We start from the raw sequence: 24026 nt of genomic DNA on the forward strand, positions 1-24026 counted from the left end.
GTGCTGTCAAATATAAAGGCCTGCATTCTATTTGCAAATAAATTAAATATCTTTTTAAATATTCTGTATAATTTGCCTTCAAACCTCGCTCAATGTTTCTTCAGTATAGGCTGAAGCCATACCACGACACAGAAGTCCTCAGTTCTTAAGTCTTTGCTAATACATCCAAATGATTTCTTTGACGTTAAAGAAATGACCAGAATTCTATTTTTGTATTGCTCCTTCAATTATGTGACTCTACCACCACATGACGAAAAAAGTGTACGGGTGGTCGAATCCTTAGGCACGTTACCATTTCAGCATCAGCATAATGTTTTTTGTTTGTCCAAATAAAGGGATCTAAATTCTGGGACACAGTAAATACATCTTAGACATGTATTCATTTAACAGTGAGCAGTTTAGAGACATATGAAGTGTTCCTACCTCCAATGTCAGTATGCAGCCCTGTCCAGGTGTGGCAGGGTACACTTCAGTCAGAGAAGTACAAAACCATGGCTAAAGTTAACTTGAAATGCAACAGGCAGTAGACGTGAAGGGGTCCAAGTGTGGGGGTTACGGCTTTGTCAAAAAACGTGTTAATCAAATTCACATCAACTCACACTCTCCAGAATCCAATGATCTATATTCGGAAATTGTTGAAAACTCATCATGAATTTTGGCTTCAGTTCTTACTCTGTGGGGAAGTATAGTGTTGTTGCATTATAGTGCTTCGGGGTTAAATTCTATGTTGGCCAACCTACTCTTCACAGAAGTCCTGTGCACTTCGTGTAGTCTGATGGTTTTGGTGGATTCATGTTTTAGCTAGTTGGGTTTTATGTTTTTCATTCTTTATTACTCTAACCCCATTTTATAGAGTCAGATATGAACCATTAGTCTAACCTTTTGGGATCACATATGTGTTTGTGTGGCATTGTTTTAATTGGTACAAGATTAACAATTACATTATGTAATTAAACGCACTTGGTTGGGAGTAAGAGGTAATCAAAAAGAAAGATGACTATGCATTTCAGGTAGACGAATAATCCAAGTGTACAGGTTAGCATAACAGAAAAGAGTTGACGGTGGGGACAAGAGCGCCTGCACCAGTAAAGGAGCTGGAGAGTAAATCATTCACATATACACAGTCCATATACAGGGCTTCCAACCCAAAAATAATAAGGGCATTGGAAGCTTTTTTAGAGGCAATATTTGACAAGAAGTTTGAGTCTGTACCTTTAAACCACTCTCAGGTTAATAGGTAAACTGTCATTAAACATAGCCAAGAGAACGGACTGTGCATGTTAAGTATTGGAACACACTGCATGAGACTACTAAACGTCCGGCTCACCTGGACTCATTGAGACGTGGAACCCAATGAAAAGAGGACAGTGTTATCTCTTGGCTTACGTTTGGAAATGAACAATTAAAGCAAAGGTTTGTATGTTAACTGCATTCTTAATAAAAAATAAATAAATTCACATATGAAACAAGTGAGGGGAAACCTGAGTAAATTCAAGGTATTGGAGTGGGATGACAGCAAATCTAGAGCAGGAGAGAACAGTACATTACAAACATTCTAAATTAAAGGGGATCAAGTGCACTGGGATGACAGGTTATGGAAGCATGTGTGGTTTCCCAATAAATAGCCACGTGGCAGTCGAAACGAGTCAAGGATCTAACGGTCAAAGGAAGTGAAGAACTCAGATTGATTCTCCAGGCAATGGATAGGTGGGAGTTTGATATACCAGTAAAAAAAGAAACAGAGCATGGCCCACAATGTCTGACTGGATAGACCCTATGACAGCAGTAGAAGTTTGTCCTAATTCTGCAATCCAATTGATTAAAACCAATTCAAGAAAAATGGGATTCATCTATTCAGAGGCGTAGGTTCCTTCTGCAGACACTCTACATCACCACAAGCAAGCCCCACTGCCAGTGGGCTTAACCTTTTAACTGCCATGGGTTTTCCCCCCAGTGCCAAGGCCTTTTTGATGATTTCAGTATTTCACCATGAAAGCCTTCTAACATTTTCTCCTTCATTAACCCCTTAAGTGCCAAGGACAAGCTATCTCGTCCTTTAGTTTCCATTGGAGATTAAGTCTTCACTCAATAGTGGTGATGCTTGATTGTATAGGATCTCTTTCCTTCCAACTCCAAGGAGGCTGTTTAGTGCACACTAGAGAATATTATTGAACTCACGAAGAGAAAACATCAAGCAGTCCTAGCTGAATGTAAACCATTTAGATATCATACATAACATGAGGCCTCAGCAGCAAGTGTTTAATACTTTAAGATTTCTTGCAAAGTGTTTCCCCCAAACTATGCATCAGTGAGTGATAATACACTAGACCTCCTCCTCCCGTCTGATGGAAGCAGAGGGTTCTCACCTTGACAGAGGGCATCTCCAAAGTACACCACAGAAATCAACCTGTGGTTCGGATATTGCTGAAAGCTCACACTTCAAGGTTTACCTCTGCCAGTGAAGACATACTGGAGGCCCGGTCCGAATGGGCAATGGACTGCTGTAAACATTGTTTTGGTGCTCCATTGACAGCAGGGTACTGTTGTGATCTGCTCTACTCTTTAGTAGATTCTGACCGAGGAAGCAGTCACATTTGTCCTTAAGTTTCTTTGTGCACTTCAGCAGTCTCTGTTTGGGCTCATTTGTGGCTCAATCTACCTAGAGTGGCTTCCTGAGTAAGTTTACTAACAATGGATTTCTTGGACTCTACATACTGATTTTTGCATGGAAGTAAACAGAGCTTATAGAGCTGGTGATCCCTCAAAGGCTAGGACTGTGTGAACTAGGAACATTCAGAAATGGAGAAAGAGAAATAATTATGTGCGCCCCTATTCCTAATTGTTCTAAGAACATCCCACCAGAAAGTGTTTGTAATGGCTTATACCAGTGAGATACTAAAGTGTACCCTGGAGTTATAATTATTATTGCTCTTTTTATAATTGTTCTTTTATAACACACTTAATACTGGAGACCAGTTTCTAAGTGAGACACCAGGATTCGAACCTATAGAATGGTATCACTCTAATAGGTTTTGAGGAGGAGATACAGTATTCCTGCCATGGTCTCTTCAAACTGCCTCTGCCCCCACAAACATTTCTACAAGGCAAGAGGATCTAGGGGAGGGCCAAGTATCTCTCCCCGAAGTAGGAGCTGCTAACCTTTCACTGTTTATCAGCAAATACGCCAGATGATGGCTGCTTTATCACATGTACCACATTGGGTGTGTGGGTGTGTGTGCTCGTATGATTGTGTGTGCAGGTGTGTTAGTGTGTTTTGTGTGTGAGTTTGTATGCACTCGTGTTAATGGGTTCATGGGTGTATGAATACGTTTGGGCATATGGCTATGCCCAATAGAAATAGAAGCATACCATTTATAATAGTATTCAGCCATTGTATAGTAACACTAAGAAACAAATGGACACATGTTTGTGGGTCCTCATCACCTTCTCGGAATCCTTTCTAAGATTCCTAACATTTTATAAAGTGTTTTAAGGACCTACCAGAGTCCGTTTAGAAAATAAGGTATTTTAACTTCTAATAGGATGCCAGTTGCTCTCTAAAAAATAAAGCAATTCCCACAGCTCTAAGAGAGGGTCTGCTGTCCCATGCAGGACCATGATAATATTGAAAACATTTTCAGACTGTTTATTTTAAGGACCTGTCCAGAACAGCCATAGCAAATGCACACTTTTTGTAGGTGCCATGTGGTTCTTTCTTTATATGTTCATTATATATTTAACATAGCAAGCAGGCCTGTGGAAGGGGGGTGGCAGATCCTCCCTCATGGCTGTTGTCTTTTTAGGTTTGGAGCAGCCAAAATCCTATTGATGTGGTATCTGAAAATAGACTGTGAGCAAGCCACTCTGTTTTGCAAATTCTTGGCTTCCTGCAAAGGCATTGGATGTCTCACTGATTCGGTGTTCAATGTTTCTCCACCCAAAGGGCTTCCGGCCCTTTTCCATTAGATGCTGCAATGGAATGCAATAATAGCATTAGTTATAATTTTGCAGTGTGAAGATGTCTCTGGATACCTGAGGCTCCCTAGTTGGTGATTGGCCATTGCTGGGGATCTACACAGCTGCATCAGTGGCAGGAAAAGTGATGTGACTGGGGAAGTTGTGGGAGTCCTAGTTCAAAGGTTGCCTAACAATACTCAGAATTCACCTAAAAGGAAGTGATACCTATGAGGTAGTTTGACTTGGGGCTGTATAGATAGTGGTTGTGACAAATTGAAGGGGAGGTTCATGTAAAGGGCTGTGGCAGAGGGCAATGGGTGTGGCCTGGGCAGTTAATGATTTATTATGTTTCCATAGCAGCTAAAGGGCCCCATGTCATGAGGATCCCCTTGTGGTTCCTTAACCAACAGCTAGAGATACAGATTTACTTTTTGCAAAAGGAAGTAAAAAAATTAAATGGCTAAAATGTTTAAATTGGGTTCCCAGAAAAGTTTTAAAGTTGCCAGCCCGGTATCTGTTCAATAATTGGATTCAAACTTAAGGCACTCATACTAAAGGTCAAAGATAACAAAAAGCCAAGAAATATAATATTTATTCAAGAGCTCATTTCAAATTTCAGGCATTCAAAATATGAAAAATCTGTAAAAAATACATTATTTTGCTAAGGTGATAACTTCCATGGTCTTCGTACACAATCATATTTACACCTTTTATTCACTTGCTATCATTTTCCGTTTCCTTTCTCTAATGCTTCTTTCTCCCACTCTTCCATACTTCTGTATTGTCTATTTAGCTTTCCCTTTTCTTGCTTATGTTGCATTGTCTAAAGGATCTTCAACTTTCCATCTGTTCTTCTGCTTGTCTCTTAGGCTCCATTCCACACTTCTCATCTCATTTCCACCATCTTACTCTGGCATCTTCGCTCATTACTAATGTTCACTGACTTTCTGCCACCCTATTTCAAGCTTATTTTATGCTGCTCTGTCCCTGACACACTGTCATTCTCTCTTGGAATCCTCAGCAAAAAAGGGAGGTTTCATCGCCCGTCTCTGATAACTGATGACCACTCATGTAGCTTCTTGCATTTGGCTTTGGAGGCCACATTACCGTAAACATATATACAATGGACGGAAGTATCTCTGTTGGGGATAAAACAGAATATTCAAATTTAGAAAGAGGGTAAACAGTGCAGTAGCCAATCCTATTCCTTTGAAGGTGTGATTATGTGACCAAATGGGCTCAATTTGCAATAAGAGTAGTAGCGTGAAGCTCAGGAGTACCCTCCAATAACAATGTTTGTGTGTACAGTGTAGTAAATGCTCAGGACAGCATCCCTGTAGGAGTAATTGAAATAAAAACAGTAAATGCAACCAAAAAGGCCCGGGTCAGACACAAGTGAGCAATAGTACTCCAAGTATGGGTACACCTGGAGACCATCTATGTGCTGTATGCCAGGAGTAGGCGAGTAACGGGTACCCCAGGAGTGCCTAGTTGCCCTTAACTGGCATCAGATTGCATGCACCAGTTCACTGAAGGTCTTCGACTCCGTCTCCATGCTCTTATGCTTTCTAGCCTTCCTGCATAACACCCATCCATGCATTTAGTACTTTTGTAATGCCTTTGCAAATCAGGTTTCAGACAATATTAAACCACCAAAAGATGCCCAGGGGCTCCATTTCCTCCACCAAGATCATAAATCTTCCAGAGAGTTCATGGTGATCGGGGAATCTGATTAAACGTCGCTGAAAGAAGAACAAATTAAAATATTTAAATCCAGCAATGAGTGGTGAATAGCGAGAAGCAATATTCAGATGACTTGAGCAAAATATCACTTTGTAGAATGGCACAATGTATTCTTTGACTAGTGAGCCGCAATATTTTATTTATTTATTTACTGTGCGATAGAGCTATAAAGAAAAACATTTCACACACAATACAAATCAGCACAACTTAATACATATGTACTTATAGATACACATTATCACAAAATAAAAACGAGATGTGAAAGCAACACGAACATCACTATATACCAATTTGAAGAAAATTAAGATAACAATTAGAGCCCCAAAGTCATCCTTAAAAGTTCAGGTGCAGCAATATTTAGAGACCTTTCATTTGTGTTCAGGATAGGTGTCCAAAGCCATGCAGATTAAGCCCCTACTGGGTTGTGGAAGAATTTAGCGCATTCTTCATTCTGAGCAACTGCTAAGGCCGGGCATACAGTACACAATTGTTCTAAAGTCTCGGTTTCCATAATACAAAAACTGCAGTATCTTTGTTCTTTAATACGTTTGGAACTGGAGCCTAAAACGTCCATAGTTGGGTCTAAATTCAGTTTCAACCTAAGCTTTGAATACCTAAACTCACGCGATGGGTGTTTCAACAAATAAGGTGCAAGTACATTGTAATTTTTAATAGACAACTTAAAATGGTTATTAAAACAAATATATCACAGTAAAACATCCCTATTTAAAATCCAATCCTTTCTAAATCTTTTTTTTTCGTGTTTTACCAGGATTTGAAACCAACTCCTCCACGCTAGACTCTAACCACAACTGCAGTGCATCACATTTTTCCCTCCAACATAACAGATGGTTACTTGATTTCCTTTCCATCTCATCCCTCAACCTGATGTGCAATGATGCCACAGGGGGAGGGGGCAGAATTATTTCATACATTTGTAAAACCTTCCAATCCACCCGGGCAGCCAGGGAAATCAAGCCCAGTTCATGTCTAATCGCTGCTATATAACCGATCTAGGCAAAGATCGAACTTTTCTCCAAAGAATAGCTTCCACGTTGGACCTGACTATACCTTTATCCCACGTTTCTACTCTGAAGATTAAGCGAGCTAGTAATTTTTGTTTATAAAACTTTAGCACGGAGGGGGTGGAGAATTCACCAAATGTGAAGTCAATTTGCTGGAGTTGTGAAACTGCAGCTAAAAAGAACGATCTTAATGTTTGGTACAGTGCTTGTGTTCGTTTTCTTGCATAAATGAGGTTCCCAAGATACTTAAAATGTTCAACCATCTCCAGGTTTACACCCTCTAATTTCCAATTCAAATATTTCCTTTTGGACTTTCCTACGTTAAGTACTAGCACCTTTGATTTTCCAGTGTTCAGATACAAATTCAAATTCAATAAACATAAATGTTAACATTTGAGTGATCGCTGAAAGCCTATGGGGAGTTAGGTCACAGATAATCATATGATCAGTAGAATACAAGTAATGCATCTTAGTCTGACCTACAGAGGGAGGATTACTATGTTCCTTTTCCCAACAATGACCCATGTCGATACATAAATGCTGAATAAAAAGGGTGCAAGGACACAACCCTGACAAAGCCCACAATTGGTATTTATCCACTGCGTACAACCACCCTTACTTTTAAGCCTAACTTTAATTTTTGTGGCCTGATGTAATGCTGACAGAATATTAACCATTTCTGGAGGGCAGCCATAAGCCAACATTTTACCACGCAATTGTGCCCAATTTACACAATCAAAGGGCTTTGAAATGTCGAGGAACGCAAGGTAGATCAATGTAGGTTGCACCCTGGCTTGTCTGTCTAGCAGTGCTAGCATAAAGCTGTTCAGTGCCGTCCCCACACCATTTTTAAACCCGGATTCATAAACATCAAGAAAACCCGAGTTATCAGCCCACAATTGTAATTCTCTCAATAGAACATGGGCAACAATATTTTTTGTCGAGCCCCAATGTACATTGATGTATCAGTATAAGCAGCTATATGTTATTGCCCTGATCAGGTCCAGATGTTTAGCGATTGGAAATGTACTCATGTCACAGTGCTAATGCTAATGGAAGACGTGTAGACTAGTTGTGAAAAATATGTATTGACAGGTATACTGATTAGGGCCAACCGTCTGAGCAATGTGAAACGTGTTATGTTTTTCATATAGCAACATGTTGAGAGGATATGGTCCTCAATGTATGAATTTATGAGTAACATGGTTGTGGAAATTTTAAAAATATTTTTATATGCACACTCCCTAGAGGGAGGGAAATGCGTTTTATTATTTTTTATTTTCATCCTTTTCTCTCGACTTGACTGGAGACATACAAGATTCAATCTATGAATGTACTATAGAAATGCATTGCATTAATGTTGATTGTTTTAAATATAAGTGAACAAATGGGTTTCTGGTTGTAAAACATATTTCACCCATTACAAATGGTCACTTGTTATTACGTACAACACAGTGTTAAGATATACAACAGCCATTTTCACTTCTAATATGGCCGCCACCTCACTGCAGTGTCCTGCTCTAGTGTTTTAGGGCAGACCGTATTATTCACAAAAGGTGAGCTTAAAGCGGCTGCCTAGGCTTCACATGTGTTGGCAGTAGATGGCGTCCTCAGGCCAGAAGGCTGGCATGTGGTAATCAAAAGATTGCATATCACAGCATCATATTGCTCTTTGGGACTCATCAGGAGTTGGGCGGAGTGGGAAAATGCACCGGTAAAGCAATTAACACTGTAATTACAGCTCTGCCCAATCTCGATTATGGCCCTACCTGGAAGCATTCACCTCCAGCTACCAGCTGGAGGCGAATATGCAAGCGGTATGGACATTTTTGCCACTATCACCGCTGGCGGTATTTGCACCGGCGGTAATTGCGCCACCCATCCCCATTGGGGGGATTTACTGCCTTACCACTACTCAGGATCTGGCACAAATTGCGCCGGCCTGAGTAGTGTTAAAGCTAATTGCAGTGGCGGTATGCTGGCGCAATTAGCGCCGGGATACCACCCAACTCCTGATAAGGCCAAATCAGGTGAATTGGTGTGTGATGGCCTCTAAATAGTTTTGGTACAGGTTATCCCTAAAAACTAAAACTTAGATGGAGCATGACATTGGGAATACCAGTAAGGTCTCGCAAACTATTTGTAGCCACAAGGCTGGTTAAAACCTATGAGCACAGTCACACACATCATGTTAGTGCAGTGTACTTGCCTTATTAGTTATTTAGGCAGGCCCACATTAAATGTTGATTTACTCATATACATATGTTTTACATTTAGGTAGAAATTATGGATTCATTCACAACAGCTAAATAAGAGACTGTAAATATTAAGTATTTCAATAATGGCAATATGTTCGAAAATAAACTGAGTTTTCTGCACACATTCTAATGGGTTTTTCTAACTCATTTTATTGACATGAATACATGATGCATTAAGTACACATGAGAAGTCATTTATTTTGGTCAAAAATGGTTGTGTCCTGATGAAGTGCCCCCATAACAAGAGCCATATGCTAATAAGCTCCTAGAGGGCCTAAACACAACATTTCGACACATACTACAAACCTGTGTCATTGGAATACTGATAGAAACTTTGGTCAAGGCATTGAACCACATTGAGGCATGCGCCTAGTCTGTGATAAATTCCATAATTAGCAATTTATACACGGCGATGCTACAGTGTTCTTTCCCATGGAATTAGATTCATTTGTGATTTTTAAGATTGTGTAATGAATTTGTTTATATGAATAAGATGTTCAGCATAAAAAATCTTTAAAATATCAGAGGTGTGCCGGGACAATGGTTAATTTGGAATTGATTCGTTAGAGAGCTGTCCTCATACTGATTTAATACTAGGCTAGGGTGATTCTATTAAATATTCCAGGCTTGACACTTGTCTATGACGTCAGACATTCTTCTCATGGTCTGTATTTGACAATATTCCAATGTCCAATAGTAACCATTCATGTAGCACACACCGCATTCTGATTGATATTGACATTGCACAGCTCAGTGATACTCATTTCACTGAATGTGGAAGTGCAACAGGATGTGGCACTCGAATCGGTAACATCTCACTTATGCGCAGCGCCTTGTATGGCGGCATGCAAGTGACAGAGCTATCCCTCTATTTTCTTTTATCTCTTATGCATTCACAGTTCCATGTCAGACCCAAGGTTGAACTAACCGTTGAGAGGTAAAGAATATCCGATCATTATGCTAGTACTGCACTCCATTTAGGCCACATAGGGAGAAGCAGTATTATGCCCTGATACTGCTAATCATCTGACAGGAGCTAGACACTTATGGCCATATGGGGAGGTTGCTTCAGAAGTGCTAAGGCGGATACTCACTCACCCAAGGCTGCTTTGCTGGTCAACTTAAGGATGTTGATCAGAATTCTGGCTGGCAACTGTGTTAAGACGCATCACGAGTTGCAGGAAAGATTGCAACTTGGTACCGAAATAAATATCTATAAGTGAATGTCAGCAATATAATGCACTCCTAAAATCATTTATTGGCAAAGAATGACATCACAGTATTTAATATCTGCATTATGACCTGACTGCCACTTTAGAAAAGCTTGTTATTATGAAGGAGTATGATATAAACTATGGCTCCTTCTCAATCATGGAACACCAGAAGGTAAATAGTTTACATGCAAATTTATTCTCTTAGTTCATAAGTAGAGAAAGCACTGGGACATCATCCAGCCCAGCATATTAAGTCCAACTGACACCAGTGGAACCCAGCACTCCAAACAACCATCAACACTCCACAAGGATGTCAATGACATCACTACACCAACACTCCACATGGAATGTCATTGACATCACCACCCATCATAACACACACATAGCCATAATCCAGCCCAGCACAGATTATGACAGAGTACTCCATAATATTCACGAGTATGGCACAGTGTGTTATATAACTGATCAAGCATAGTTGTGAATACAATCTAGCATCCAGCTCTTTGTAACATCACACAGATGTGAACGAGAGAACAGTTAAGTCCTAAGTTAGAGATCCACTCTCAAATGTTGAGCAAAGCAATGGTCCCTCATTAACAATATGTGTCGGTATTTTTCTTGGGTAACATTGCTTTGAACAGAAACCTTGTACACATGGAATAACAGAAAGCAGAGCAATTGTTTGAAGGTGGACTGCAATAATAAAGCAGTGGAATGTAGATAAAAGATCAAGCCGAAATTACCATTATTTACTGCATGTATTGAAGTGGGAGAATGGAAAACCAGGCTCCCGTCCTTCACCTCTCGCGCTTGGCCTAGAGGGTCACGACCCAAACACCCGCCACGAGAAGAGTTTGCCCATTTACCAGACGACCAGATACCCTGGTACAGGAACATACGGGTGTGTCCATCTGCCTGCCCAGCAGCCCGCACTGGCCATGCCGACACCTGCGGCACGGATCAACTAGACTAAAATCTACACGTCGTTAGAGATGCCATGACGATCTAGACAACGGGAAGCACATCTGTACAAATATACACACTGGACATTCCCACACCAACCTACACGAAGAATATACTCAGTGCTATGACGTAGGCGACAGGCATATTCACGGACGTGCATCTTTATTATTTTTATATAGGTTTTCAGAATGCAGAAACGCAAGACGCGTCATGAACTTTTACTAGCTTGCTCACGCTTCTCTTTGAAATCAGGTACAACGATGGAAAATATAATAAAGACAATACCGATTATGGAATTATATGCTCCTATAACTTAAAGCACCTGTGCACCAAACGGACAACTGATGCACCGGGCCAAAGTAGGCCTCAAACAAGAGCTCCCGTGAACATCAACAAGACAAGAGTCAGTTGCTGATCCTGCAGAATGAGCTTGGCGAAGCAACCAGCCAAGGTCGCAATGTTGCAAACCCACGTTCCAAGAGCAAATCATCAAAGGCACGATGTTGCAACCTCGCACTCCGCGCACCAACGTTAAAGTCACACCGACAAATTAAACCAGACGCACAGTAGAAAAACAATATTAATTGTGCAGAATTATGCCTCTTTCACGGTCCCTCCCCACGTGATCAAGCCGAAACTGACGAGATGCCAAACCCTGGAGAACAGAGGCGTCTGGATCCCTCGCTACGAGACACTGGCAGATACACTTGAAAGGCTCAATGGACATCTGCAACAGTGGGAACGGTACCCCGTCTAGCTATGAATAAGTCCTCACATTGTCTGCATGTACCCATAGTGAAACATTGTTGCAACTTACAGGTACACCGAGAGCTGGGAACGACGGTGGTCCCAGGCTGGGAAGCTCACGGGTGCACCAATCAGAACTTGGGGCTCTTATCACTGACGCCAGCACATTTAGCCAATCCTCAGGAGCCTTCATGTAACAATTTTCATGTATCTAATTGTAGGGACAACCCAGATATACCACCTGACTACACCTTGTCCACTAATATCTTTCTCTATATGTGTGCTATACTAACCCTACCACTCGAACACCCAATTAAGAGTGGCGATAGGTTTTTTGTTAACTTTCTGAAGTGACGCAAGTAGCGCGTCATACTACAGTAAAAAGGGCCTGCGAGCCCCACAATTGAGTGTGTGTCAGGACGAACGCGTGCGCTCCTTGACCCATCCCTGCCGTTTTGTCTAATAAACAGCAGAGTCACCTTGCTCCTTGTGTGCGTCTCATACTCTATCTCATCTTATCTGGGATACACACGGGAGGAGTTGGGGCCTCCCTGCCTGGAGGTCTGCGGACGGTCCGGCCGACCCCGGCAGAATTTCCCCCCGACAAGTTGGAGGCACTGCTGAGATCTGTTTAAGATCGACTTATATTTTTACTTTTTCCAGGCACTCCCGTTGCGAGGAGGCCCGGCGGCGCGGCCCCCTCTGCCGTTGCCCCCTTCTGAGGACTACAGGACCATCGCGGAGCTGCGAGAAGACCGGACAGCGCAATCCGGATATTGGCCCTCGGGAGCCGGTTGAGAAGTATCCCGCCCGCGGTTGGCGAGTGTCCAGACGTGGTCCAGACGAGGGGAGGTGGCGAGCCACTTGGAGGGGTGCACGCAGTCGAGCGGCCCTGCATCGAGAGAACTTGGTGAGCATGACACACACAACGAGCAATGCGAAATTGTGAGGGAGGGGGGAGGAAGTAAATGAGGGAGGAGGGAGGTGTTACACAGGTGCGCGGCGAAGGTTTGACAATATAGTGTTGGCAATGGAATGAAAGGGAGTGAAAAGAGTGCGAGAGCAGTGACGTGAAAGAGGGGGGCGGAGCACGAAACATCACGTGTGGCCGCTCGTAGACACTGATTGGCCTAAAATCGCGACTAACGTGTAGGGTTGGGCGTGTGTGGTTTCCTACGATTTGGCATTTATTGATCAATGAGTAGATGAGGTTCCCTATTTTTCGAGCAAGAAACTCGATAGGTAGATGAGGTTTTCTATTGGTCGAGCAAGAAACTCGATAGGTAGATGAGGTTTCCTATTGTTCGAGCAAGAAACTCGATAGGTAGATGACGTTTCCCTGTAGGGGGTAGCTAGTTGCATAGTTGCCAAATACGGAAGATAATTGGCTGGTTAAGCCCTCCTGTTGAGGGGCGTATCACACGCGAGGCGACGCAGCGTGTGCAGTCCAATTATATTATTGATGAGATTACCTTGTTCCAGGAGAGACAGGAAGACAGCTGTAGGGTTAGCGGGGGTAAATTGCAAGTGTATTTTGAAACTAATAATGAGACTGTACTAGTAGCGTAGAGACATCGGTGACGTCACCAGTAGGGATTTTATAGGATACCACGAGCACAAGGAACATTGAGTTTTGAAAGTGGTGGGGAAGAGAAAAATGATGAGGGAGCGGGTACGAAGATAAGCAATAAACGAGTGGATTGGAAGAGGAGAAGGAGAGAGGGGCGTGGCTGAGCACGGAGAACGCCAGCAACGGCAAATGTAAAAGGGGGAGGAGAACGAGGAATAAAGGACGACTGTATAAGATCGTCGTAAGGGGTACGCAGTCACAGGGGGCTGCGTGCGCTTCGGCCGCAGGGGGCCGTAGGGGAAGGAATATACAATACAAAATTATACATATTTGTGTTTTATTATTTCTTGTTTTTTATTATTATTGCATACTTTGTAAAGGATTGTTGTAAGTCCCCACACTTACGGGGCCAGGTAAACAATATAAGGTTGTAAATTGCAAACTAATAGCGAAGGGAGGAGTAACAAGTGGGGCACGACTATGTCATATGGGACAGGGTCGGGAGGGTGGGGGAACACCCTCACTACCCCACTACAACACATATGCACAACACTGCCACCCCATAGGGAGAAATTAATTAAGTACAGCATAGAGTGGACCCAGGGGACGGATAACAAAATGTTAACACCATGGCCGCCTAATGGTAGTTTCGATCCATATGCCCAACATTCATTGCTAAACCATCTGCACAATACATACACGGGGAAGAAGTTGGCGAGCCATATGGAGGTGTTTAACTTATGGAGGATGTTCCAGGGATCCCGACCAGGACCAAATGGAATGTTCTCTGTGGGAGAAACACCGGAAGTAAAGGAGATTATGAAAGAGGGAACGGATGGGGAAAAGGGGTGTGAAAGGAAAAAGAATGCGGAAAATGAAGGAGAGGGAAGAGAAAAGATTGATACTTTAGAAGACATAAAAAAGGAACCGAGCAACGAGATACCCATAACACCGGGAGTGAAAACAGAGAGAGAAGGGTTGTACCCTTTAAGAGAACTAGGAGAAATGGAAGGACAGTTAAGGGCGGCTGAAGGATACTCGAACCCGGCTTACAGCCCTCCACCATATGTGGCTCACAGGAAGATAGTGGGGGAGGGGAGGATTGGAGAAGAACAGATTGTAGAGATAGGACATGATGAGTGGGTAGCTGCACAGATATTATTAAAATTACGGGGTTCACTAACGGGAGAAGAAAGGGAGGCTGTAAAGAGAACAGGCAAGGATAGTAGAAGGGAGAGTGAGATGAAGGGGGAGGAGCTACTAATACAAAGAGAAGAGATTTTGGAGGAAAAATTGGCAAAACTAAGGGATGAGCAGAATGAATTACTAACACAGCTTGAGAAGGGGGAAAAAGAGAGAGTGAGGAAAAGGAAAGAGGGTAAAAACGAATTGGACAAATTGAGGGAACGAAATGAGGAGCAAAGGATAGAAGATGGAAGGGTAAGAGCAGCAGCAGAAAGGGTGTCAAGAGTAGTATTGAGAGAAAAAAAGAAGGAAGAAGAGGAAAAGGAAAGGGAATTGGAAATATGGAGGAGGAGGGTAGTATCAGAGGCAGCTAAGAAATATGAAGAAGAGAAAGCAATAGAAAGAGAAAGGGTGAAATGGGAAAGAAAGAAAGAAGATGAAAGAATATTGGAACAGATGAGCAACGAAGTGATGGAGGAATTAAAAAGGAAAAGGGAGGAAAATAGTAGGGAAGTAGAGGAGAGGAGTGAAGGGGAAAGAGGAGGGAGAAATAAGGAGAGTGAAAAATGGGGGGATGTATATAGAAGTAGAGAAGTAGAAACAACATCAACACCCGGGGGAACAGTTGGTAACAAAGGAAGAGGAGAAATGGAGCTAATAGACTTAGAAACAGTAACAGTAAAGGGGAAAAGAACAGAGTGGGGGATACCATCTATGACTGATTTTTGCAGTGAGGAGGAAGAAGGAGTAGAAAGGGTAGGAAGAAAGAGTGAAAGGGAAAGCTTAGATAAGCTGTACCTCACTAGAACCAATATAGACTCGCCATGGATCCGTAAGAGAAGGGAGGAGCTGGAACAAAGTGAGGAGAGGGTGCAACAACTAGTGGAAAAACAAACCCATGAAGCCACACCATCGCCATCTCCATCACGCCCTCCCCCATCGCACCCTACATGCTCAACCACCACACGCACGCTGCGCAAAATAAAGCTTGCGCCATTCATGGACGAAGTGACTCCCTATGCGTGCCGGCTTAGAGACCTCCCTAGCCGCAGGCAAGACAGACAGATAAGCATACCCATATTAAGCACAGAGGATGACGAAACAAGGGGAAGGGAAGGAGAGGTAGGTAGGAGGAGGGGTAGCAAGGAAGAATTTGATGTGGTAAGGGAAATAGGGGAGGAGGAGGGGTGTGAGGACTCAATATTATGGAACATAAAGGGTGACACAAGACACAACTTAATGCCACTGTTGGAGAGAGGAGGGGTTAGACCGCAGTATGTACCATGGAAGCATACGGATAAAGAAAATATAAAATGTAGGCTCCCATCACTAAGTGGAGGTGCGGGTAAGTGGATATATGAAATGGAAAAACATACCGCAGGGCAGAAACTAGCAGTAGGAGATGTGAAAGGCCTGTTAATATCAATATTAGGGGATAGAGCGGACGACATCTGGAAGAGAGCAGGATTCCATGGGATAACAATAACTAACACATCGCATGATGGGGCGCCATTTGCAAACTGCAGACATGCGCTATGGCAGGCACTGAGAGTACAGTACCCAGACACATCAGATATAGGAGCAATCACTTCCCGTAAGATGCGTGAGAATGAAGATCCCGTTGATTATATACAGGATATTCAAGAAAAGTGGCGCATGGAAACGAGAGAACAATGGGATAAAACACCAGCCATATTTTATCATATACTAGTACAAGGGCTCCCAGAAGGAGTACAGAAACAACTAAAGAAAGTAGTGGGAATGGAAGTAAAACCATGGCCTGAAATACAGCTGACAATAGTACATCACTGCAGGATATGGCAAGGAAAAATGAAACAAAAGGAAGAGGACAGGAAAACGGAAGAGGCCAAACTAGTACAGAAAAAACTAACTAAATATACAATGGAGGGGGCACTAATAACTGCGCCCACAACAATGGCCCAAAGCCCCACGCAAATAGTGGCTGCACAAGACCCAGCTCTAATAGCACCTCGACAAAGTATAATACAGCAAGTGCCGCCACTACAATTACACGCACAAAACGTGGGAGGAGGGTACCAGATGCAAGGAGCTGGGTATTATGGTTATAACAGAGGGAGAGGAGGATTTATGAGAGGGAGAGGATACGGATATAATACCCAGCAGCAGGTGGGGGGAGTTGGAAGTTCATACCCCACAGGGCAACAGGTATACCAGGACAACACAGGGAGCTTTCCATGGCAAAACAGAGAACCACCCGTGTGTTGGAGTTGTGGACTACTAGGACACATGTCACGCACGTGTAGGGTCAGGCCAGGAACACCAGCATGGAATGAGCAGGCACAACCTAGGCCACCACAAGAACAGCAGGGCATGCAGCAACAGCAATTAACACAACAACAGCCACTGCAACAACAGCAATTAACACAACAACAGCCACTGCCACAACAACAAGTATTGATAACACAACAACCCCAAAATGAACAAACACAATTGGGTAGGGTGACGGTATTGGGACACAACCCTTACACAGGAAATGGCCAATCATTGTACCCCCAATAGGACAGCCCACAGACGGCCTTGGTGTGTCCCATCCTGTCAGTAACACCTAATAGTGCGGAGGAGCCACGCATAGAGGTAACGATAGGTGACAAAAAATTATCTTTCCTTGTTGACACCGGGGCAACCCGGTCTTGCATAAGGGAAGGTAAATTTAAGATGTCAGGCGAAGCCATGAACACCCAAGGATTTTCTGGGGCTAAAGGATTGGTTCCTTTTACTGATAACGTTCCCTTATCTATCGGAGATTACGATCTGTCAGTTCCACTCTTGTATTATAGTGCCTCACCAGTAAATATACTGGGGAGGGACATAATGAATAGGTTAAATATGACAATCTCCTTTACAGAGGATGGTATAATTTGCTCTACTCCAGGGATTAACATGCTAGCAGCACGACAGATTATGCAAGCATACTGTGGGCAGACAGCGATTAGGGCGGAACCAATAGATGGCGAAATATTCCAGTATGGGACAGACATGGCAATTGCATGGATGCCAGGGATAGAAGGGAAAATATGGAGGAGGCCAGCAGCTTACCTGTTCCGACCAGAAACACCCGTTAATGAACAAGAAGGAAAGGTGTTTGCAATAGACATTGAAAGCATTATTACAACAGCCGAGTATATTGCTGTGCACGCCCAAGACAAAGAAGGAAGAGCATGGAGGGCAGTGATAGCACTAGCAGAAGGATGTAGGTTGACCCAGGTGTCAGATGAGGAACTGTTTTCAGAAGAAAAAGAGGAGGGGGAAATGGTGTTCATGATGAGTGTAGAAATATGGTTACGAGTGGCTCACAAACATATAGCGCAGAAAATTGCTATGGCACTTGAAGCACCTGCATGCACCCCAGTCCCCTTCTTTAAGGAGGATATGTCAAAGGTGCCCAAATCATTATGGACCATTAGCCCTTATGACGTAGGATGTATTAAAAGCATAGGGGGTGTACGGATAAAATTGAAAAAAGGTGCAATACTACCAAGAGTAAAACAGTACCCACTGTCAAAAGAGGCAGATGAGGGCATATATGAAACTATAACGGCCCTTATAAACAATGGCATATTGGTCCCCTCAGAATCACCATGTAACACGGCTGTGTACCCAGTGCGCAAGGCTAAAGGGGGGTCTTGGCGCTTCATACAGGACCTAAGGCCCTTGAACAACATAGTGGAAGCAGAATATCCAGTAACAGCAAACCCGGCCACAATATTGTGTGGCATTCCAGCAGAGGCATCACGATTTACAGTAATAGATCTTAAAAATGCTTTTTTCTCAATACCACTACACCCCGACTCACAAGATCTAACAAGTTTCACTTACCGAAATACTAAATGGAAACATACCAGGTTACCACAAGGGTATTGTGAATCACCCTCAATTTTCAATAGAGTGATACAGATGGATCTGGGTAACGTTGAGGTGGAAAGCACAGTGTTACAATATGTGGATGACATAATAATTTGCAGTATAAATGAAAGTAAATGCAGAGAGGACTCGTTAAAAATGTTGACTATATTGGCTGAAAAAGGGTATAAGGTAGACATGGAAAAAATACAATACTGTCAGGAACAGGTGCTCTACATTGGCCAACTGATATCCCAATATGGAAGAAAGATTGCACCACAAAGAGCACAGGCCATCTCAAGCACTCCCATGCCACAGACTGTGAGAGAACTGCAGCAATTTCTGGGGCTATGCAACTACTGTAGAGCATGGGTATTTGATTACAGCTCATACATAGGACCCCTGCTTGAGGGGTTGAAGGAAGCAAATAAAGGGGAGAAAAGGTTGGGGTGGACTATGGAAATGAGGGAGGCATTTGACGAATTGAAGGACGCGATATCAACAGCTCCAGTACTGGCATCCCCAGACTATGAGCGACGATTTTTTATATTTTCACATTGCGACTCAGCAGTAATGAAAGCAGTATTGGCCCAAAAAACAAGCATGGGCTATAAACCAGTAGCATTTTATAGCGGTCACTTAGACCCCGTGATGTTAGGCCACTTCCCTTGCGAACAAGGCCTCGCTGCAGCTGCTTTTGCAGTAGAAAAGGCATCAGCAATAACCATGGGGTGTCCAACTACACTGTTTGTGGAATATGCATTATTTGCAATATTGAATAAACCCAAGTCCACACTAACGACACAAAGGGCATCAGGTTATGAGATCATTTTGTCTAGGGCTGAACTAGCGATTGTTAGATGTAGCACTGTTAACCCTGCAAGATTTCTAGCAGAAATAATTGAGGAGGGAGATTACGCCCACGACTGCACCCAACTAAATGAAATATATTCATGTACTAGAAAAGTTGAAGAGAATGCACTAGAGGGAGGTCAGCTTTTGTTTATTGATGGGTCATCAACTATTGATCAAGGAGATGGGATATGGAGAACTGGGGCAGCAGTGGTAAAAATGATGGAGGCTCCGGTGTGTGTGGCTATGAAATGTGTACAGTTACCACAGCATTACTCTGCTCAAGCAGCTGAACTAGTTGCACTAATATTGGCATTGAAAGAAAGTTTTAACAAACGTGTAACAATATATTCCGACAGTGCATATGTTACATCCACTGTCCATTCAGGGCTAACAAAATGGAGGAGAAGAGGGTTTAGGAGAGCTGACGGCACTCCAGTGCAACATGCCCTCTTGTTGGCTGAATTAATTGAAGTAATAAACGACCCCCAAGAGCTAGCCTTAGTAAAATGCACCGCACACACCAACGGTGAAGACCATGTATCAAAAGGGAATGCAGCAGCAGACGCACATGCGAAATATGCTGCATACTTTGGTGAGATATGGGACCCCACAGACTCACAGAGAGGGAGAGGGAGGGGAATGGCTAGGGAGATGTTAATAAGAGAAGGGTATACCCACCTCCCAGCCACACAGATTATGGAATTACAAGCAGCAGCACCAATGGCCGAAAAGGAAATATGGGTAAAAAGAGGATGTACAATGTCACCAACCGACGCACTATGGCGCCAGAGTGGTACTGGGAAAGTTGTAATACCATTGGCACTTTTAAATACCGCCCTGAGCCAATTACATCACCCAGCCCATACAGGCAAGGAAATAATTGCAGCACGAATTAGAGATGATTGGTTCTGTCCCGAGTTAAATTCTCATGTTTCAAATTTTATTAGCAATTGTCTCACATGCCAACAGTTTACGGCCGGTCATACCCTAAAAGTGATAAGAGGTACCATACCCCGGCCAGAAGGACCCTTTCGGCACCTCCACATTGACTATGTTGATATGATCAACATATGTCAAGGTAATAGATACATGATTGTAGTAGTATGCCCATTTTCTAGGTGGATTGAAGCAGGGCCCTGTTCACACCCAGATGCATTTAGAGCAGCCAAATTCATAGTAAGAGAGGTCTTCCCCAGGTGGGGAGTGTGCGAAGTATTAAGATCAGATAATGGCCCACATTTCGCAAACAAAATGTTCCAACATATCACAGCCCTGCTGAGCATAAAGCACAAATTTGCATGTGCATATCACCCACAGGCTAACGGCGTATGTGAACGCCTAAATGGCTTATTGAAGGAGGCAATTGCAAAGATACAACAAACAACAAAGAAAAGTTGGTTGTATTGCCTTCCGTTAGCATTGTTCGAGCTGAGGAACAGGCCAGGGTCCGACCACCACCTCACCCCACACGAGGTGGTTACTGGACGTCAAATGCGCCTTCCTCTAACGCCAACGTCAAGGGCATTTACTGACCACGAAAGTTCAGCGAGTATACTAGGTGATGAAATGTATCAATATGTGTCATCTTTGATTACTAGTGTTGTGTTTGTGTCTCAACAGCTCGAGCGCACGCGGGGCGGGTCCACCAGAGATAAAGAAGAAGGCGCCAGTACAGAATTAGAAAAAGAGAACTTGTGCAAAATTGCCAAAGGTGACCACGTGCTACTTCGCAATTTCAATAGAAGGTGGAACGACAAAAGGTTCACCGGTCCACATCTGGTAGAAGACGTATCAACAAGAGCAGTAAAACTAAAGGATAAGCGTGCTTGGAACCACCTACATGATGTAAAGATATACAAACTGCAGACCCGCCCCAGCGCCAACGACAGGTCCATTGGAACAACAGCAACAACATCCCTGACAGCGGAAGGAAGTTCTACCACAGACAACGACCCAATTGTCCCCTTACCTTCTCACTACCCAGACACCCCAGAGACAACAACTGACGAAGAAAGGGGTGATCACTACACTGCCCACCCCATGGTCACACGTTCAAAGAGTAAAAATAATTACGCCATCCCCCCCCCCCAGGACAGTTGTAAACATAAACTGAAAGACATTGGTCGCACAAATACACATGTAAACACGTGAATGTTCTCTTTTTTCTCTCGCACATACAGGAACTGCGTATTATTGTATTGTTAAGTAGAAAGCTAATTAACAAAGTCCACTGTCCAGGCGTAGATGGTACTCCCAGACGATAACTACCCAGAAGAATTGTCACACCAATTTGTATACGAAATAAAAAGGCCAACATACCTAAAAAGAAGAAGGGTACGTGTTTACTACACAGCCTTCCTCCTGGCCATAGAATATTACATGCCCCACCTCCGCCCATACTTGCCGGTCTTAAAAGACCAATCACTTAGAGTAGCATGGGAGCAGCTCTTCGCCTGGGCACTGAATGACTATTTGATAGGGAGAGCTTAAACAAAACAAAACTAACATTTAAAACGAGCATTTCTGAGAATTTTTAGGCGGGCAACTTTAACGTCGCAAGAATAAGCTGCCAGGACTGCAGCAAGGTAAGAGCAAAATGCCGGTGAGATTAGCAATTGTAATAAAAATAATAGGGATTTTGATAGTCACCGGATTTTTGGCTGCTTCTGTATGGCAGTATAGCTGTGCTATCAATTTTGTTGCTGCACCCAAACCTAATATACCCCCGTTCCTTGCTGCAACAGGTGTTACGTCAGGTGGTAGTAGTAACATTGCACCAAAGAAAAATAGAGTTAAACGCAGCACATACTCAGACAATAAAGGTATTGATAATTATGTACAAGATTCAGCACACGTCACAAACAATATATGGTACCAACACATGACCCGCATTGGTAAGCAGACAACTGAGGATAGCTGCTACGTCTGCTCATTAATACCATACGCCATGAGTGCTTCACGAACATTTGTTGCCACAGAAATAAATGAGAAGATAGCACAGTGCATAATATACTTGGCACTGTTCCAGACGAAAGGAAGATTTCAAGGAACTGTAGTGCACATGACATGGAAAACACGAGACTCATACCCATATGAAAACAACTTCCTCAAGACCTACTTGAGTTATCACAAGACCAGTTTACATGCTGAAGCATTCAAATATATAACAAGTGGCCCTGCAAAAGGAGAAACACAGAAAGTAACACTGCAGTATCTACCATGTGATTGGTACGCCACTGAAATTCCGGGTAAACAAGGATGCTGGGAGAGGCCGCTACTGACGATAACAGGAAAGGTGTATCTGGATAACAGCTGGGAGATAGGAGTGATTGGCAGCAACATGGTAACAAAAGAAACTATCTCAACCATCGAGACACACAATCACCGATGTTGGACGACGTGGATCAAGTATGTACCAATGCTCACATGGGTAGAAGAAGATGAAGACCCAATAACGATACTACCGTTGACTGCGCCCAAGGTATGTTACCAGCATAAAGGAGAGGTGGACGTAGGGTATAACACCAATTGCGCAAGTGTGACGGAGTTACCTGAGGGGGGAGCAGGAACAGCAGTAATAATGGATCATTATTGGGCCTGTGGAGAAAAGGCATACCATACACTGCCTCCCCTGTGGAATGGTGTGTGCACAATGGTACACGTCAATGTACCATCATTAGTGGTACCTAAGAAGCATGTTGATGTGGCGAAATTTCCTAGAATGAATGAAGGGGATAAGAGAAGAAAGAGATCTGCACCACTCCAGGAGGAGCAAGTGAACAGGACCAACAGCAATGGCACTGTACTAAATAGAAGAAAAAGACAAGGAGAGCCGCTGACAGGAAATTACCTGTGGGGAAGGTCGGAAACGGCACTAACATCAATACCGCCAGAACACAGACTATTCAGCAGAGCAGCAATGTTCTTCTCCTCAATAATACACCCGGGATTACAGGCTTACGCAAACGCAAAATGGCTCCAAATAACTAGATGGGAACTAATTATGACCATCAATTCTACAGTAAATGGGTTCAACGCAATAAAAGAGGAGCTGCGAGCTGTAAGGATGGTAGCACTACAGAACAGATATGTATTGGACCTTCTCACAGCAATGGAAGGAGGAGTTTGTGCAAAGATAGGACAATCATGCTGCACGTTCATACCTGCCAATGATGCTGACAATGGTACACTGACAGAAGCAGTTTCACAATTAGCTCAGATGCACTCCAAAATGACGGATGAAAGCAATGGTGTGAACAAGGATGTGAGCTGGTTTTCACTATTATGGTCATGGATGCCATCCTGGCTGTCAGATGGACTGAAAATAATAGTGGGCTGTACTATATTGGCTGGAGCTACCCTGATCATAATTAGATTTTGGAAGGCACGAAAGGCACGCACTACTGACGAATTGCTGGAAATGGTGGGAATGCACCCCTTGATGCCAGCAGATGACGGCCAGCATACAGGTGTAATTATACAGGAAAGGGAGAATCTGCGCACCCAAATAATTACCAACCATCTAGACCCACCGTCAGTAAAGACCGAGAACCCAAGAAACCCCAGGAGCTACATAGGAAGATGGGTATACTGTACTCCTGGGGGTACCTGTGAATATATGTATTGG

The 24026-nt window shown here is 43.2% G+C and overlaps 1 protein-coding gene across 1 annotated transcript in view; it reads right to left on the reverse strand.

The window, feature by feature from the left end:
* Positions 1 to 4533: 4533 nt before the first annotated feature.
* The window catches only part of LOC138451205 (IgGFc-binding protein-like), a 320112-nt gene continuing 300619 nt past the window's right edge, over positions 4534 to 24026 (reverse strand). Inside the window, exon 29 of the mRNA XM_069604892.1 lies at positions 4534 to 5699. Coding sequence (XP_069460993.1) covers positions 5690 to 5699 — 10 coding nt within the window. The 3' untranslated portion in view covers positions 4534 to 5689. The remainder of the gene's footprint in view (positions 5700 to 24026) is intronic.

This window comes from Ambystoma mexicanum, chromosome 1p, assembly GCF_040938575.1.
Source record: "Ambystoma mexicanum isolate Mex_15411 chromosome 1p, UKY_AmexF1_1, whole genome shotgun sequence".
NCBI classification, from domain to species: domain Eukaryota; kingdom Metazoa; phylum Chordata; class Amphibia; order Caudata; family Ambystomatidae; genus Ambystoma; species Ambystoma mexicanum.